General features: G+C 40.6%; 1 protein-coding gene across 5 annotated transcripts in view; it reads left to right on the forward strand.

Annotated features, from left to right (window-relative positions):
* Window positions 1–17,631, forward strand: part of inpp5a (inositol polyphosphate-5-phosphatase A) — a 135,192-nt gene extending 117,561 nt beyond the window's left edge. For 2 of the 5 annotated variants that reach the window (XM_067474037.1, XM_067474055.1), the window contains exons 12-16: window positions 2,801–2,874; window positions 13,492–13,603; window positions 15,981–16,049; window positions 16,881–16,917; window positions 17,285–17,631. In XM_067474037.1, the coding sequence (XP_067330138.1) occupies window positions 2,801–2,874; window positions 13,492–13,603; window positions 15,981–16,049; window positions 16,881–16,917; window positions 17,285–17,334 (342 nt within the window). In that variant the 3' untranslated portion in view covers window positions 17,335–17,631. Of the gene's footprint in view, window positions 1–2,800; window positions 2,875–13,491; window positions 13,604–15,980; window positions 16,050–16,880; window positions 16,969–17,284 lie in introns of all 5 variants that reach the window. The other 3 variants (XM_067474046.1, XM_067474065.1, XM_067474074.1) reach the window with 3 other exon arrangements.
* Window positions 17,632–19,277: the final 1,646 nt, after the last annotated feature.

The raw sequence follows: 19,277 nt of genomic DNA on the forward strand, positions 1-19,277 counted from the left end.
CATCTGGCACCACCTCAACCCCAGCTCCCAAGGTCATTTCTGCTTGACAGACTACTCCTAGCTTTATAATGTCATGAGGCCTTGAACTGCTATAAGATGTTTTCTTAAAGCACTGACCTAACAAAGCAGTAGAGCATTATGCTTAATTTGACCTCAGTCTAAATGTAGTGTAAAATGTGTGTCCTCTCATCACCTGACCGAATTTCTCAACATTTACCTAAGCAACACGCTCAATAGATGCACAGCCATATGTTGCCCAACCCCTGCTGTTTGAACTGTCACACAATTGTAAGGCTTTTCCTCAAACAAACTAACTAAATCCCAACTGTGAATATGTAGAGGTACATAGATTTTTTTTTTTCATCTGCTCATATAGAAAATCATCAGGTATTGATTTTCAACACCTCAAGGCTTAAACCAATCTACATAATGACAGACCAGAGACTCTGTTTGTTTCTCCCAGGCCTTTTTGGCTGCAACATTCAAACTCTGTGGTTGCTTTGCCTTAAAGTGGCATAGGTTGTAAGTGAGCTTTGCAACTTGGGCACTAGTCACATTCTGTCTGAGGCATTTCTTCCTCATGACTATGTAGCATTGGCAATGTACACCATGGCTGAGATACACCACTCTGATTGGCTCTACAGCTTAAAAAAATCGGTGCATGAGAAGAGAAACGGAGGTAACAAAACAAGCAAACACGAGGCTCTCATCATTTTTCAACTTTGTCTCATCGGAACCTCCCAATACCAGAATATTTTTGCGATGACATGACCACCTTTAGTTAAGAATCTCAAGATCGATTGATTGGCATCGTTCTAAAGGGCTTTATATCATTTTCTTCTCACATAAGCGCAGAACATACTTGTTCAATTCCTGTTTTTGGCCAAGACGAAGGTGACATGAGGTGTAGCAACAGCCTTTGTCAGCACTTTTTTCTTTACTGTCAACTTGGTGTTGGCCTCTGCCCTTATGTTTGGTTTTGTAGTCAGATCCAAATTAAGATGTGGCCACTGAGAATAGGGAAACGTTAACTAAAGCTATACCAAGATGAGGTCACTACCAAGTTTGAGTGGCCAATCTGCCGTTATTAGCACGATAAACTGTGAATGAATCATGCGAGAATTAACAACTTCAGAGGCCTTGGAACAGTAACACGACAAGTAATATCACAACTGTATTATGTTAAACCAAATGTACTATACTTTACAATTTCAGTTTCACTGGGAATTAAAAAAAAAAGTTTAAACTCTTTCAACAAACCTATACACTCACACTATTGACAAAGCAATAGCTGAGTGGATGGTAAGATAGGGTATACAGTGGAGCGTGGGGTTGCATCCCCTGCACTGCCATCCCTCATCCACAGTGTGTGAGTCTCTCCTGTGACCCCAGCAGTGTGAGTTTGATGAATGCTGCACATCTGCCCTTCTGAACCTCTGAGACTCCGTCTGGGAGGCCCTTCTGCCTGCAAGTAATGGCCACTGTTCTACACCAGTGACACATAATCACACTTACACACAAACACACCGAGTGTCAGGTTGAAGGCACATACTGGTCTTTTCTTATTTAAACCTGTACTCAACAGTAATGTGAAGACAAACAATGTATGGTTATGAATGCACAACACAAACATGTCAATGTAGATGGAAGACATATCGTTAACTTCTGCTTATACAATAATAACTGTAGGACATCCAACTCCCTCTATGCAAGTCTTCACTTTGTGAGCACGTCCTTCCAAATATTACCCATGTGTACTACCTTGATATTTTATCATGTATTTGTCATCATATTGCCCCACATAGTACACTAATGTAATGTCATTGATATCCCTCTAGGATGAGCTATTCATTGTGCCATAGTTGTAGCCTTGTTTTTGAAATATGTACAATAGCCCAATTTACCACTAAACAAACACATGTCAGCGCCGTTCCGATGTCTTCCTGTCTAACAGGAAAGGGTGGGAATAACGTGAGGTCCTAGAGGTTGCCGGGAAACGTCACTGTCAGTCTCTAAGGGAGGCATTGATGCAGGTGCCCAAGCTACCTGTTCATCTCCCAGATAATTAATGTGTACAAGAAGCCACTAATTGCACTTTTCACTAATGATTTATGAGTTATGTGAAAGGGGGGAAATTGGGGGAAGTGTGTGTGTACACTCTAGTGAGTGAGTACAGCTGGGTGAGGAGACATGATTGATGAAGAGTGTTTGGATGCATTGTCAGTGTGGTGAGAGAGACCCCCAGTAGGACAAGGCTGGTAACAAACACACACACACACACACACACACACACACACACTAAACTGGTCACCTATGGTCAATATTCTGCCACTGTCTCGTATGTGGGACATATGGACGTAACAGAAAAGATAATAAAGATTGTGTCCTCATCCTCCAAAATTCTTTACATCTACACTTTGTTGAGACAAAGGTCTGCTGTGAGAATATTATTGACTTCTCGATTCTGTTAATAACATTGTTTAAATGTGAATTTTAGTTTTTTAGAATTTTTGCTAAATTGTCTTTCTGTGTCTCTCTGTTTAATGTAAGGCCCAATTTTTTTTTCTTAAGACAATCTACAATTTAGAGTGTAAATACACGTCATTGGAGCTGTAATTCTGATCACAAAAACTGTTCAGCAGCAGCTACAGTATTACTACTACTTTTATTGAGAGGGAGTGTAAAGCAGAGCTGAGAAGAAGGGGGTTGAGTCAGCTGACTTTTCCTTGATTTAGGGATTTAAGGATAGGAATCATTTAATCTTCTACTTCACCATTTCCTAAATGCTTTTGTCTTATAGCTTTTAGAGTTTGACAAAGAGCTGTCGGTGTTCAAGGATCAGCTGCATGAACTGGAGATCTCTTTCCCACCCAGGTATGGAGCCGTTTTATATCATACACAACTTTTTTTTTTTTTACACCTTTGCAGTCACACTAGTTACATCCACAAACACCTTTACTTTTTTCTGTAGTGAGATTGACACACAGACATCATCCATTAGGAGGCCTAAAGGATAATGTCTGGCCTGTCTGAGACATTTGGGTCCTGAAATGCAGCCCTCTGAGTAATATCCAGTGAAGTTCAGAGTGGCAGTGATGGTGTGAAGGCATCTTATGAGGGTTAAATGTTTTTGTATTTTGGCAAAAAGACAACTGTTGAGTGGGTTACCACATAGTTTGGTCCAGACATTCATGATTTCTCTGAACATTGATGAGGATCACTGTAGACTGTTTGTTTATTCACATTAGTCCTCAATGTAAATAAATTATATCCTGAAAAATATGCTGCACATGGCATTAAAGTTCATCCATAACTAATGGAAGGCAATTAAAACCATAAGTGCAGCTATGGCAACCCAACATAAGAAAATGGATCTTGATTGACCTATACACCAGAGAAATCTAAAGTCATATTAAGAGAATATCACTAAGTATTTGTGCGGTTTCCGCAAAACATAAATCTGCAACACAAATCTGCAATTTAGTAACACAAACAGCAGCATTAGGAGAGCAAACCTAAGCCTTAGGTCTTCTATTCCATGTCGGTAAATGTAGTGGTTATGCTTTCCAGATCTTGGCCATATGGACTCATTTTTTAATGTAAAATTGGGAAGCAGCGGTCACCCCTTTATTGTCCAAAATGGTTTTATAAGAGCTGTTGGAACTGTGTTTTATAGGTAGCAGTTCATTTAACTATGATTGGAAGTGGCTCCAAACTGCTCTCATGTGTATATGTGTGTTGTATGTGTTTGCTGTGCGTTGGCTTTGGGCGGCATTGATATTCCGTCTCAGTGGGACTTGGGGGAGATTGAAAGCGGGGGGTCTCCTCTCCTCTTTCTCAAACAAATGCATTTGCAATTAGCCCTTTCAGAAGAGAGGGAGGGCAAACACACATTCGATGTGAAAATATGTTTCGGGAGCAACGCGTTAATGGCGCTTGACCTTTGCCGTCGGTTGTGACTCAATCAGTGCAGATAATGAAACGCTGTAATCAAACAATAATTACTTGATAAACCGCTCTAGTGGCAGGCGCAGGGCGGCAGGGGATTTTAGTGTGTGTGTGTGTGTGTGTGTGTGTGAGAGAGAGAGAGAGAGAGTCTGAGAGAGAGTACTTGGGATAAATAGAGCTATCTAAGTGTATATGTGACTGGCTTTGAGTGTCAGTTTGAGATTGTGTGTGTCTATATATATATCAGTAACTGTGTGTGTGCGTGCGTGTCAAAGTTCTGCTAGTCCCTGTTTTTAAATGACTCTGTGTCTTAATCAGAGACCCCATTTACATCACTTTGCATAAGTGACAGGTGGATTTATTGTCCTTTTACACTGGCTGACTTTTGCACCTATCCATATAATACTGAATCATCTCTCCACAGGGAGGAATGAATGTGCTGCCGCGGAAGAATACAAATGATTTCTACATACTTGAGGTGATGATGAATCAAATAGATGAAACCCGCGAGCAGCATATGAAATTTGATTTGATCTACTCTGTGTGTGTGCGACAAAGCATATCATTGTCAGTCTTGTAATGGGTAGCGGTGGCCTAGTTAAACTTAAACAACTCTCTCCTCCTACGTACACACACATACATATAGTGGAACCCCTCCCCCTGTTATGTCTGCCTTGTGCTCCTTGAGCAATCAAGCCTCCACAATTGTTCTCCAACGCATAGCCTGCTCCGGACCAGCCCCTCGCCATCTGTGAGGTTATTACTCTTTTTAATGCAGGCCATCAGAGAGTACACCCTCACGGACACAAACACACTCTCATGCACGCACACGGCTCACTTTTGTTCAAATCTATAAATCAATACTAGTCACAAGCATTTAATCTGCAAGTTAATTCTGTCTGTTGCCTGAGGTTGGTTAGATGTCAAAGTGAGGCACGCTATATTGGATAACAAAATGAGTGATGCACATCTGCCACAATACAGAAATCTTGATTTCCAGCTTCATGTTTTCACGTAGCAATGAATGTTAAAGCATCCCAGCACACTGCTCTTTTATTTTTCTGAATTGGACACAAAATCTTTTACAGAAATCTCTGGACTATTACATAAAATGGTTGAAAACAGTACGATGTTGCTGACATATCTACTTTTCAGCTGAAGTGAAAATTATTTAATAGCAAATGTAATGCAAGACAAACAGGATAAATAGATTACATTGAAAACAGAAGTACCGTATTACAACGAAAGGCAGCTGTAATAACGCTGTGATCAGTACAGCAAAGATTCACAGTCATTCTGTAAATTATTTCAGGTCTTAACTACATAATTTAAAAACAGTTGCAGTTGGCTTGGGAAGAATAAGAAGGATCACACTATCAATGACAGAAGGCCCAGTGGCCATCTTTGGGAAAATTATGCTACTGACATGACCTTGTATTGAAAAACACTGTCTGGCGCTTCTGACTTGGCTAGAGGATAATCTGTGGGAACTGGAATTTCAGATCAGACAGTGTGAAGGACACTGTATGACCTTTGATAGTGAACATAACTCAATAAATAGATGAAACCACGCCAAACAGAAAAAGAAGCCTGATTATTGGCGCAAATTAGTCAGTCAGTCAGATGCAACCAAAATAAATTTACCATTCGAGAGGTTTACTTACTTCTGTTGTACACTGTACATCTCTGTCCCAACACACATACACAGATGAATTCTTCCCTTGCATCACTGCAGAGATTTCGAGCTCTAAAATGTATATATGTATCTCGTTACTTTCAAGAAGTCGTTTGTCAAAGACAGCCATGACAAGTCTAAGTACTTGTACACTGGGGTGAGGAATTTGCCCGGGCCTTGTCACAGTTGGACCTGGAGCCAGTTGTCTGCCTTGCACTGCGGGACTCGTATACCAATGTCCACCCGTATACGGGAACCCAGGTATGATTAGGCCATTTTATAGTCGCTGTACTTGGAGAGAACAGATGAGTCCATTAATCAGAAATCAGTCATTTATCTAGACAGTTTCTCTGTCATTTTTAATATTTGAGACTACAACCAGCCCTTAGATTGTGATCTTTGCATAGCTTGACCATTTGATTTAAAATAATGTTAAGTTTTACTATACATTATGCTACCTTTGATTTCATATTTGAAATGGCATAATTAAAGTAATGCCCCCTAAAACATACTAAGGCAACAGTAACTTATTCATGGATTTTGATTGATTTAGAAGAAAGCTTTTAGTACTCCTCTGATCTGATTTCTTTGCCTGTTTTTGCACAAGATCGATGTAAAAATTTAATCGGGACCACAGCTTTAGGAGGAAATGCAGTGGACAATGAGGGAGCAGTGGAAGAATGTATTCTGCCTGTAACATTGTTACTGGGAATGGGCTTTGAGGGAGATTTTGAGTGACATCAGACCAGTGGTACAACTCCATCAGTGGAGAAATCCTAAACGATTTCAGGGTAGGGAGATGGTGTGGACGTCGTGCAGTGTTCGTACGAGGAAAAAGCTTAGCGGTAGAGATGGCTGCTATCTCTGTTTGTACAGAAGGAACATAAAGGAGAGAAAAGGTACAGATACATGCAGTGACATAACATCTGGGTATTATTGAGGTGTACAGCTAATGTTACTAAAACCACTAAATGTTGGTGTTTATAAATGTTCATAGCCTGGTGACAAAACACACAAAGGGTTTTTTTGTAGCAAGCTACTCTGTGTATGAGCAAATGATCACAGGAAAGCTACACTCAAACTCTGTGTTAGTGGTATTGTGAACTAATTAGTTAGTTCCCATATATACTGGAGGTGGATGCCAGGATGACCCATCCCTTGCCAAAAATTCTATTTGGCCATCCCTGGTGCCCCCGCCTCTGCCAGAGTCAGAAAGGTAGTTTTGTAGAACCTTCAGCACGCTGAGAACCCATTGCATGTGAGGATTGTTGTTGTTAATAATAATAATAAAATAGAATGATTAATAATAATGTATTATTTAGATTCAAAGTTGTCTATATCTAACATGGTCCCACAGTATTAAAATACAGCATAAAATGTATTGGATAAAAGATGATGAAAAGATTACCACTATTAATTATAATTATCATTGATGTAACTGAACCATTCTACATAAGGACCTCTTTTACTTTTGGTTCCCAAGTTTATACTACTTTCCCCACTACTGCTAGCATGACTGAAGGTAAAAAGCCACATCGATACATGGAAATACCACAAAGTAAAAGTACCTTAAAACACATTACGTTATTTCCTGCAAACTGTAGCAGCTGAATGGACCCTAAGAGAAGTTAATCTGTTGGTCCTTAGTGAAAAAGTACATGGGATGATAGGAAGGTGTCAGAGGAAAGAGAATAGTTATTAAAAACATGTAGAGGAGCAGAGTGTAGCCCAGAGGTCAGGGGTTGAGGTCAGTGATGAGACAGAACAAACGAAAACTGTTGCAACCAATCATGACACTCTTCTCCAACATGCACATGTTCAAAAAATAGGAGAGTAGAAGTTTGAAAGCTAAACCAGACAAATTGACTTTGCCCTTCACATGAGAGAAAAGTTGGGTCAAGTGATACAAATGGCTACCTGCCAGTTCCTCAAGTACTGCTAATGAGTACACGAGTGCATTATCAGAGACGGGAGAATTTCTCAAAGCTCGTGTGAGCTCATAGGAAGTGCTAAGATAGTTCTTCTGTTTATTCTTGTTCTGTGAGTAACACTCTTTACACAACAGCCCTGACAAGTGCTTGTACAACTTACGTCACCCTCTCTGCATGTGTTTCAGTGCAAGTACATTTCTCCTATAGCCCTGCTATTTGCAACTTATAAGAAAGAGGCTTCTTGTTCTCTGCTCTGCCAACAGCCGTCCTATACTGGTGCATAGGCACCGCAGATGGAGTTTAATGGCAATGTTTGGTTATAGCAGTGCACTGCGTGTACTAAGTGTGTGGCTCACGTCGACTCGATGCAGCCACAGGATTCAGCAATACAGACTGATCTACTGAATGGGAACATTGTTTTACAACCATCAGCACATCCATCATTCTAACTACTAGAGAGCCTGTGAAATTGATGAGGGGCCATTGTGACGATAATAGCTGAAGATTGTCCACTGTCATGTGTCATTGCCTCTTGTCTGAGATGATGCCACTGAGAGGGAGGCTTTGTTAAAACAATCTTACACAGAGAGGATTAAATGGTTGCCATCTGTGTCTCCTTGTCTTCATTTAGAGCAGCTGAAGGCCGAACATGTCATAGCTGAACCCCAGCAGGCTGTGCGCCATGAGCTACTGATGGCATTTTACTCTGTTTGTACTGTGCTATGCCAATGTTGTGCCTGCGAGCGTCCCAGCTCTACAAACTGAAGCAAACATTCAGCTTTATTGATAGCGTTTGGCTGATCTTTTAGAATCTGTGTGTGTGCTTGTGTGTGGCTGTGTGTCTGTGTGTGTGTGAGGGAGAGAGAGAGAGAGAGAGAGAGAAAGAGTGTGTGTTGTGTTTTGCCAAGCTTCCCCTGACAACGGCAAACAAACATAGCTGTAGAGGCAGGGAGTCATTTGAAACCCTCTGTTTCTGACTTTTTAGCCAATCCCAGTCCTGCACCAGCCACTCCAGCATCCCATGATGCTCCATAGCACCCTTGACCTCATGTCAAAGATATCGTGACTCTTATCTTTGACTTCCTGCCCTACCTATATTCCCACGTTTATATTGCCCTCAATAAATACTAACTAAGTAAATAGCTCACTCTTTTGCCTGTCACATATTTGCCCTTATGTAAAACAAAGTAATAGCTTTTGATTAGGAGATAGGAGAATATGGGTCAAGGGGGTCTGGTCTAAAACATACCAGGAATATGTAGGGTCCATGTCTGGACTAATAAAGTGTGAACACACATGTGACACATATTGTTCTTCCCCCCTAAAGTAGGACCACATTTAACGTTTCCAAAACATATAGATGACCCATACTCTGTGCAGGCGCAGGCGCAGGCGTCTGACAGATATAGGCACATGATATTTGGTTACTTATTTTAACACAAAACTTCATCAACAAGAAGAGAGGAAATCCCAATCCCAAGTACAGAGAAATTGCCAGTCACATGTTTGATTAGCTTAGAATTGAACATCTATCACAAACGGTGATGCCCAAACACTGGTTTGTTATTGGCACGTTATCAGACTACCTTTCCTTTGAGATCTTTTTTTATTTTTATTTTTGGCCAACAAGTGGAACTCACCATTGTTTTAAATCAAATCTCATATGTTGTCTAAATCCCTTTGTATGTTAATTAGGCCTAAAGCACTGTTCCTAATACTACTTATGGTAGGGAAACCTTTTTAATGTATGTGAAGTGTTAATGTAGAGGAATAATTGCATTTAAATATAAGTACCAAGAATTTATGATAAAGAAATTAGAAACGTGTGTTGCAGCACTCATGCCAGAACATGCCCCCCCAAAGATTTGAATATTAAGTGACATTTAGTAACAAAGCATCAGAGAACCAAAAATAGTATTCGGAACAGCCATAGTAGCTACAGTATACTAGCTTGAATCCTACAGTAATATATGTTACGGAAGCTTCTCCTTCTGGCTGAGTGACGCACAACAGGTAGGGCTCACCTCACTAGCTTTTACTGTTGTAAGGCAAACGAGCTGACACCAGCAGGAAAGCATGTGAGTAATGTGTCAGCAGCCAAGTCAAACATTAAACCCTAAACCAAGCATGAATGAATGAGTTCTCAATGGATGCTGGAGGTTCTCAATATGTGACTGTACACACACATTATGTAGTCAGCAACACACGAACAAATGAAGGCACAAGCAGGTTTTAAGTCACCTTCATGCAGGAGGTGGTTGTTTTATATGACTATAAACACCAATGGCCATCAGTAATGTCAGTGCCATTATATTCATAGGCATCACATCTGTGCAGATCTTTTTAGCTGCCATTACTGTACCCACACCTGCAGAATAGTACAATATAGGCTTTTACAGTTAGTATACTAGACCTCAACACATATACATATTAATACTAATGGCAAAATATAAAATATACCAAACTGTTACTTCACAAATAGACAGCAAAAACATTTTCTTCACAAATATAATTGTTTTTGTTGTTGTTTTTTGGTATCTGAGGCCAGTAATATTTTTAGATTTTTTTCCCCCCACATTTGTGAGCAGCTGCTCCATTTCTTTTTTGAAAAAGTGTCAGTCACCCTCACAATGTTAATCTGCATACTGACTTGTTTGTATGCTTGATTTAATAACCATGTGGACATACTACAAGAATGGCTCAGAATTATAAAAACTAATTGAAATCTGCATTTGGTCTACTAGATCATTTATATTTCAAAGAAATACTGTCCCAGCAAAACTAATCATGTAACATAGTATATAATTATGAACTTTAAAGGTTTTGAGTGCCACCACTATAAATCAAAATAACTGATTCCATTGAAAGCTGCATTTCTAATGTATTTGTGTGTATTTTTGGACAACTTGAAGTGCAGTCCCCCCTCCCACAAAAGTACACAATTGTTGCAGTTATCAGCTTGGTCCATTAATTAGTGTAATTAGTCTTGCTGTGGGCGATGAAGGTCTGATATGAGCTGACGGCCTCCAGCCCATACGCCCTCTTGGACAGTTTACCTTGCATGATAGCAAGCTTGCTAATCGGACACATTAATCACTTTGGCCCCAGCGCGCCGTTCAACTGTTTGCTGTTGCATTAAGACTTGTTATCTCTATTGGAGCCAGTGGAGGGTGCAGTAAAACAGAAAGCGGAACAACCTAAACCTGCACACACAGGGAACGTGAACGGCTCTTTAATGGCCATTGTTGAGCTTTTTTTAATCAGCTTTTACAATGGCTGGCTGTCATTGAAATGACTGAATGATAGCAAAATTTTGTTGTTGAAGTGCTTGGGGAAGTTTGCTGTCAGGCTGGAGTTAATTGTTTGAAGGAGGTGCTGCGAAGGGAAACTTAATTTTCTCTCAATCTCTTTAACACCAAAATGACCCCAGGCTTGTTAGTCAATAAAGCTATAACAGAGAGTCTGATAGGAAGATTGTTCTGGGGCACTTCAAGGCCTGGGACCATCCCTCAGGAAGCAGGAGCTCTCAGGCCACCCTGAAGTTGAGCAGCTCAACAGGCCCTTTGAAGACCTTGGTCTTTTCCATCCTTGCTTTGCCTCTTTCGGAGTGATCTGTCTTTATCCCCTCTTTTCTGCCTCCTTGTCTATCTGTTTCACTCATCCTATTCTGTGTGCTCTCTTTTATCCCAGATCACTTCTTTAGCCTTTTGATTAGCATACCAAACACACCATGCATTTCCCCTATGGTTTAAGTGCTATTAATGCTAATTGGAGGCAGGGAACTTCTCTAAGTAGCTCTCCACAGGTCTATTTGTATACTTGGTGGGGGATCAATGTGTGTGTGTGTGTGCGCATCTGTGTGAGTTTGTCCCAGCCTTCACCCCTAAATACAGGCTACCAGAAATATACTAACGTGTTCTGTATGTGCAAAATGTACAAATCTGGCTACCATATCATACCATATGCAGAGAATTTACCTATAGGGCAAAAAATGCCCTCTGCTGCTTTGTATTTCAACAGAAATGAAGAATATAGAATTTAGTATAGACAAAAGAGCAATCATGACCTTTTCCTAACTAATTCACAATAATATTTGTTAATCGGATGATTAATATTTATTATACTACTTTACTGAAAAACCCAATGAGCCATTTAGCCTACAAGGCTAATTAAAATTTTTGGACATGAAACCACAGAAAGACGTGTAAACACACACAGGTATGTAACAAGTGAACTGAGGTTTTGGGCCTGAAAATGTATATTATGTAACAGAGCTGGCTGAACTAGAGAAGATGTATAGTTTCATCTGGATTTAATAATCATTGTTGGGGGTTTGTTGTAAAGATGGGTAAAGGCTATACCACCAAAAAACATCTTTTTAACATCCATGAACTATTAAAAAGTAAGCAACAGGACAATGGTTCGTATGTGATGTAGTATAGGGGAGAATTAAACTAGAGGTGCTCCAAGAAGCCATTGGATTTGAGCCCTTGCAAGTGAAAAGGAGGATTTTGAAATCCTTGGCGAGCCAAGAAATAGCTCCACAGCTGATGAAAAAGAATGATCTCTTAATAAATATTTTCCAGAACTCTAGTTGGACTGTATAACTTCAGTAGAACTTTCAGCATCACTGAATGCAAACGCTGACCTGGCCATGCTTTCTGTGACTAACCATGAAGTCTTCTACACGCAGTGTCTCAGGCCATTCAAAGGAAAAGCAACAAAGTACAACATTTCGGGTACTTTTATATACATAGCACTGCTGGGTCCCAACGTTTATGGTGCCCTGAAATAAAGGGACTAAATATAATCGTTAAAAGTGAAATTTATAAAAATGCCCTTGTCCCAACCAACATAAAGGACACTGTATATACAACCAAGTGCTCACGGTATTTACAATAGTACTAGAACTGTCGTGGTATCAGTAGCTCCAGTAACTACATACTGATTTAAATGCACATATGCACAAAGAAATACTTAACAAGCATATTGTGCATTATCCCAAACTGCAATAAAGCTATCAGGGCTTGGCGTGGAGTCAGAGGCACTGTGTGTGTTTATTTTATCATTAGGAATATCACTGTCCTCAGAGCAGAAGCACTTTGTGTTACGCTATGCTCACCACGTGTGGCACTGAAGGAGCAAATTGGATTGGTTTTACAGTATGCAATCCCATTCTTACATCCTGATGAGCGCCGACAAACAAATTGGATTGGTGGCGTGTAAATCTGAAGCAGTTTGATGAGCCGAAGGGGCAAATTGAATTCTCAACAATGTAAATCTGTATCAGCTCAATGGCTCTCCGCCCAACTCCAGCCCCGACGCCGCTTAAATCACGCAATTGTTCCCTGCTGTTCCAAGATACAATCTCTCTTGGCCATTTGCCGTGGCACGTAATCTGTTTTTGATGACCGTGTAGGGATGTGGCTATACATATGGGCAAGTGAATCTCCCTCTGGCCCGCTCTGCATAAATCGCTCTCATTCTCTCTCTCTCTCTCTCTCTTTTTTTATGATTTTTTTTTCTCTAACTCGCAAACACACAATTACAACCTGTACAGTTGGCAGAGAAGGATTGCTTTGATTGAGCCATCCATGTGTGTTGACTCAAGACATTACTCAGATGATTGGTCATACTAATGGACCCGCTGTTTTCTTGGGAAAACATTTTGATCTGTCTCTGAGATAAGGTAGATGACGTGATGTCTCATATTTATTACTCCTCTGCAGCCTTGTTGATTCATACACTTCATATTTATTGCTTTATTGCTTATTGGGTCCCCTCTGTCATCTTGTTTTTAGTGCAGTACTTTACTAGAAAACACAGCTCATTATTACTTAGATACCCTTTAAATGTTGAACGTATACAATAAAAGTTTGTCGCTTGAGTCCATATTTTCCTGTTTAGTGATTGTGTTTTGTTTGTGTGTCTTTGCAGCTATCCGTACAGTGAAGATAGTAGTCAGGGCAAGCAGTACATGAACACCAGATGCCCTGCGTGGTGCGACCGAATCCTCATGTCTCCTTCTGCCAGAGACCTGGTTTGGAAGGTGAGCCGAAACTCTTTAACGCCGATTCTTAAGCGGCTTCGTGTTACTTTGTTGTCGAATATTTTCATATTGTAGCGCAAACACGGCCTTTTCTCCCTCAACAACACAGCTATACAGAATCTTTATTTCTACAACTGCATCGTCCTTGATCCACATTATCCTCCCCTTCTCTGTCACCTCACAGATGGAAGGATGAGGTGACTGTGAATATTAATTTGAAATGCTAAGCCATGGGTCCACCCCGACAGTATATCCCAGCACTTATAGAGTTCACATGGGCCCCCATCTTCTTCATAAAGCTAGAGATCTGTGTCTCCTCCTCGGAGAGTCAGACCCTGCAGGCCCTCACTCTCCTTCGAATCCATTCCAGCATTGTAAACCCCAACCAATCTGCCACCTCTATCCTCTCATGCCCCCCCCCCCCCACACACGGCCTGTGCTGCAGTCTGCTCATTCTTGACTCACTCTTTCATTTTGATTATTTAAAAGTCCACCATGCAGCCTGGAACAGTCCGGCCACCAAAAATGGATTTGTTAGCATTACCTTTGACTTGTGTCTTTTCAGTGCTGCAATATGTGCTGGCCTTCATCTTTTGCACTGTGAAAGAGATGCAACAGTGTATTGTACAGTAACACTCTGCAGCAGTGGGGGGGCTGGTCAGGAAGTTTGGCTTTCTTTTGTCTGCCACAAATGAGAAATTCCTTCCTGATCTTTCTTCTTTACTGACTGAACCATCACAAGGACTCTACAGTCTGACTAGAACAATACCTCTGGTCACTGTGCTACAGTAGGTTGTGAAAAACACACTGTAGAGCTTTTTAGAATGAGAACCCACCGTTTTATTTCACCCATTTACTGTGTCGCAATCATGTAAAAAGTGACTGATATACACACACATACACACACACACAGCTGGGATGTTGTTTGCTTTTCTTTCCCTCAAGCACTGGCTAATTGCTTGTAATGCAGGGACAGAGTGGAACAGTTAGTGTGTTCACAGATTGGCTGATGATTCACTGAGCACACACTCTCTGGCTCTGAGCATTACAGATTGTTGAGACATGGGCCCGTAAACAGCCCAGCGTGTGGCGTCATCTATCATGGCACGGTCGGTTAACTCGCCATCATGTTATTTTCTGCTTGCCGAGCCCTAACACGCCAAAGGTTGCACGCTGGCTGTGCTGCGCGGCACCAGCCCCAGGAGCGCCGGTAATGAATGTTTAGCCGAGCGAACGCTCCCTCTCTGCTGGAGGGCCCTGGGGTAATTTGTTTATCTGTCTAAAGATTATGCAGCCCGAAAATCTACAATTTTATGCTGCCTTTGTAAATTATCAAGTCTGTGTTTGATGAATGTATCTCAGGCTGCGGGAGGCAGCAGCACGCTGCTGGCTGCCAGACAAATAGAGAGGTGGCAGTGCGTGGCCTGCTAGAACAGGTAGTGAGGTGGAGGCACACCGTGTTCTGACCCTGCTCCACTGCAGGATTGGTCTGAAGTTAATTTGGATTTTGCTTTATGGTTCATTCTCAAGCTCTCTGTCTCTTTCTTCTGAAGTGCCAGTGCAGCTCAGCGAGTCACAACTTTGCAAAACACACCAGCCTGCGCGTGTGTGTGTGTGTGTGTGTGTGTGTGTGTGTGTGTGTGTGTGTGTGTGTGTGTGTGTGTTTGGGAGGGGGGGGCTTGGGGTGCCTGTTTAAAAAGTCTTTAGCTCAACCAGACGAGTGTGATTTATACTCCAGTCTTCAGATTCATGTGTGAGTGGGTAACTGCTTCTTTGTGTGCAGAAAGTGATATTGAAACATGATTCTCTCAGATAGGCACTTAGATTACACTGTGAGCTTTTCATTTCTCATAACCGACTTGTGCCCAAGTTTCAAAGTAAAAACAGTGCTGACTTTCCAAAGGTGAATTCAGGTCAATGGATTCTTCTGTGTTCCATAAATCAGATGCTGTGCTGCAGATCTGTGACAGTAATAATTTTGAAGAACCAAAACAAACAAGTGTTTCTAGTCTTATTCAAAAAGTTGAATCCAGCATCATAAAATTTAGACATTTATTTTTTTCAATTTCTTTTGGTCACTGATGTGTGTGTGTGTGTGTGTGTGTGTGTGCCTGTAAGTTTCCTTTTGTTTTTTCAATGATAGCCAGGAAAGAAACACCATAATCCTGCTAACTGTGTTTAATTAAGCTGCTACTCTGATCGTTCATCTATGATTGTGTCATAGAACATGACACAAACACGGTGCTGCTGACTCTGCATCCTGTGTGTGTTGACTGTCCAGCAGCACAGTGTGGAAACGCTCCTTTCACATAATGAAGAAAAAACACACTGTTGTTAACGTTTACATCACAATAAATTTGATTTTGTGTCTCTGCAGCCTGAAAATGACGAGAGGTCTGTAGTCTATGATAACATGGGGCCCAATGTCTGCATGGGGGACCACAAGGTAACAACAGGGGCTCTTCCCACATCTACATCTGGTTATTAAGGTGTTGGACTTTTGTGAGACGGATAATGTGTTTTGGCTTTATAATACTATACAGGGAATCACCTGCATTTGTCTTTTTTTATTATTTAATACCCTGACTGTGTAACGTCCAAACCTCTAGCAATCAACCGGCTATTTACAATTCTATACCAAAAGAACATCGGGGATCACTAATATCTGTGATTGGCAATTTAAAACGTTTACTTCCAGATAACTACACCTACACCACTGAACTTGAGAGTGATACAGTTTTCAATATTGCAGCCAGGTTTCACCTACCAGCAGCATTTTTCTAAAATAAGTCAGTCACTACAACAATGTTCAGCGGTGCCTTATAAAGCAATTTATTTTTCACTAAGAAGGCTTTTTTTTTTTGGTAAAGCTGAAGCTGTATAGAAAGTTTTTAAAACTGTCGCTTCAATCTGTGCACTTTCAGACAGAAGGTCTTAAAACTGAAAGAGAGGCGCCTTAAGTCAGGTCTTTCATCATTAGTTATTGTGACATACGACAGTAGTGTGTGTGTGCGAAGTGACCTGAGCACACTGACAGATACTATAGCACCTCTCACTCTCAAACCACACACACTGTTGCTAAAATTACGCTGGCTATGTTTAAGAAATGTCCAGTCTAGTTAGCACACGGGCCCAAAAATTCAGAGTGCTGGTATGTTAGTTTAACCTGTGTGTCAGAGGTGCTCGGAGAGATGAGGAGTGTAGGACTTGTTCCAGAGACCATAAAAAGTCTTCAGCCTTGTTCCTAACTCTGGTTTGTCTCTGTCCCCCCTGCCAGCCTGTCTTCCTGTCCTTTCGAATAACAGCGGGGGCAGGTAAACCTAATGCAAATAAGCACAAGTGTTGTGTGGTGCAGTGATGTCGTGGTAAATATTCATTTTTCTTTATTACCTTTCTTCCCATTGTTACCATTGTTTGCTTTGGTTTGCTTGATTTGTTTCATTACTTTGCACAAATGTATCTGACGAGTTTTATTCTAGAATAAAACATCATCAGCGGACAGATTTCATATATTGCCGATTGCTTAAAATGCCTCAGTCATTTTAAGACATCTACTTAATATTTAGAGGTGCAGCTTGTCTTTTTCTATATAGATAGCAATTGCAGCCATGTCAATTTTCTTTGACTGAAATCACTTCTTGGTATTTAGGAGTAAAAGGTTGCTTTGTTTTTCCTCCACAGGGAAGTGTTGCCAAAGGGGGGAGAACATATTCCATGAAGCGCCTCTGTGAGAACACCAGAGAAACAAACAGGACGTCAACACACATACGCACACAAACACATGCACACACTTTGCACAAGCGTACACTGAAGACAAACTTTTTCAGCAGTGCTGACCAGTTGCAGTTGTCCTGACAGCTCATCCATTAAAAAAAAAAAAAAAAAAAAAAAAAAAAACCCCAGCTCTTTTCTCTCCATAAAAAACACTTGTTGAGATGTGGAGGAGCTCCCGAGAACCCGGCTCCAGACAAGACACACATCGCTGACCTCACCGTTGCCATGCAACCCCATTCCCCACCGAAGAAAAAGCAGGACAGACAGACAGACGGACGGACGACTCTTTTCCATGCCACAGTCTCGTTGCCAAAACTCTAATTGAAACCTACTACATACTTTTAGACACCATACTTGCCATTTTGTAGGTATTGCCTGTATGTATAGAAGCTACTTTCCATACAGTACGTAAGGTGTTTAAAAAAGAAAAGTGCAATGCAAAACAAGTTGTATATCTATAATGTTAGGTTTATTTGTACATTGGACAGTATAACATAACGTCGTTGATGGTTTTCGTGCCGTTTTCTTTTCCCGGCCAAACGTCGTGGTCCCTTTGTTGGAATAGATAGACGTTTTGAGTTGATGTTGTGAGCACAACACACTGCCTGACACATCGGTCGAGTCTCATTTTATATACTGTACTTTTTAAAGAGTTAATTTATAATTCTTACCAAAATGTTGATGCTCAAGTGCGGTGCAGAGACAGAGTGTGACTGCTGGGATGTTTCTTCAGCCACAGTGACCTTTAAATAGTCAAGAGAGAAACACAAACTCTTCAGTGATTTATAGCCTATCCAAGAATGTTTTAAGCAGTGCCATAGACCATGCAAGTATATAAGATAATGTTTCATATATAGCACTCTCACATTGTTATTCTTACTCTAACTTATTTCTATAATATTCTGGTTCTGAATGTGATATTTTAGATAGGCTTGGGTATCCTTAAAATGTAAACTGTTTTTTTTTTTTGTTGTTGTTGTTTTGTTTCGTCTCTTGTTACTGCATTATGGTGCCAAGTATCCTAGACGGAAAGGATGAGTGTAAGAGTTATAAAATGCTAAAGAGGGTAAGAGTATTCATTATGAATTGTTTAAAAAAGAGAAACTCTAAATATGGGGAAAGAGCAGGAAGACTTGCTTTTTATTTTGTTTTTGTATGTAGCCTACAGCAGCCTTCATTGAGAATAATTTAAGCATTACAGGGCCGATCAGAGACGCCATAGTTTCTTTTTCTTTTTTAGCAATTTCATTTCCTACACTACAGATTTCAGACTGTGTTAAGCCGTCAGAATGTCCCTCCGTGATTTTTTTTTTTTCTTCATCTAAGTCACCGCAAGTGAAAATAATTGTGTGCCTGCCGCTGAATTTATGTTGTCTTATGCGATTACGTTCATAGACAAAAAGTTTAAGGAAAACAAAACATTTTGATTTTGTTCCTGCTGGTTATTTGAGTATGCTGTAGGAGTATAAGCTGCAGTTTTCTTCTTCACTCCATTTTATAAAAGCAGATAGAGATTTTATTCTAGCCCCTTCTGGACGGCCTGGCCTCTACTGTAGGTGATGCACTTCTCAAGCAATAAAACCCATTAGAGCTCAACGGTTGTCTGTCCTCACTCCCTCTCTTTTTACCTCTTTATCTCACAATTAGTTAGATCATCAGGCGCTTATAAATGTGATATTACGGTAAAATAGGCCTCATCCAAATGGGAATGACCTTCGTCCGGGAATGGTTTTTCTTTCGGGAGACACTTGTTTCAATTGGGCTGGAGATTCGATCGAAAAAAAACAACAACAAAAAAAAAAAAAAAAACACACACACAATAAAAATGATCCTATGGGTTTATTGTTGGTGATATCGACTTTATGTTAGATATTCATATTTGCTGTTTTATTTTTATGCC

The sequence above is a fragment of the Channa argus genome, chromosome 1 (assembly GCF_033026475.1).
Source record: "Channa argus isolate prfri chromosome 1, Channa argus male v1.0, whole genome shotgun sequence".
NCBI classification, from domain to species: Eukaryota; Metazoa; Chordata; class Actinopteri; order Anabantiformes; family Channidae; genus Channa; species Channa argus.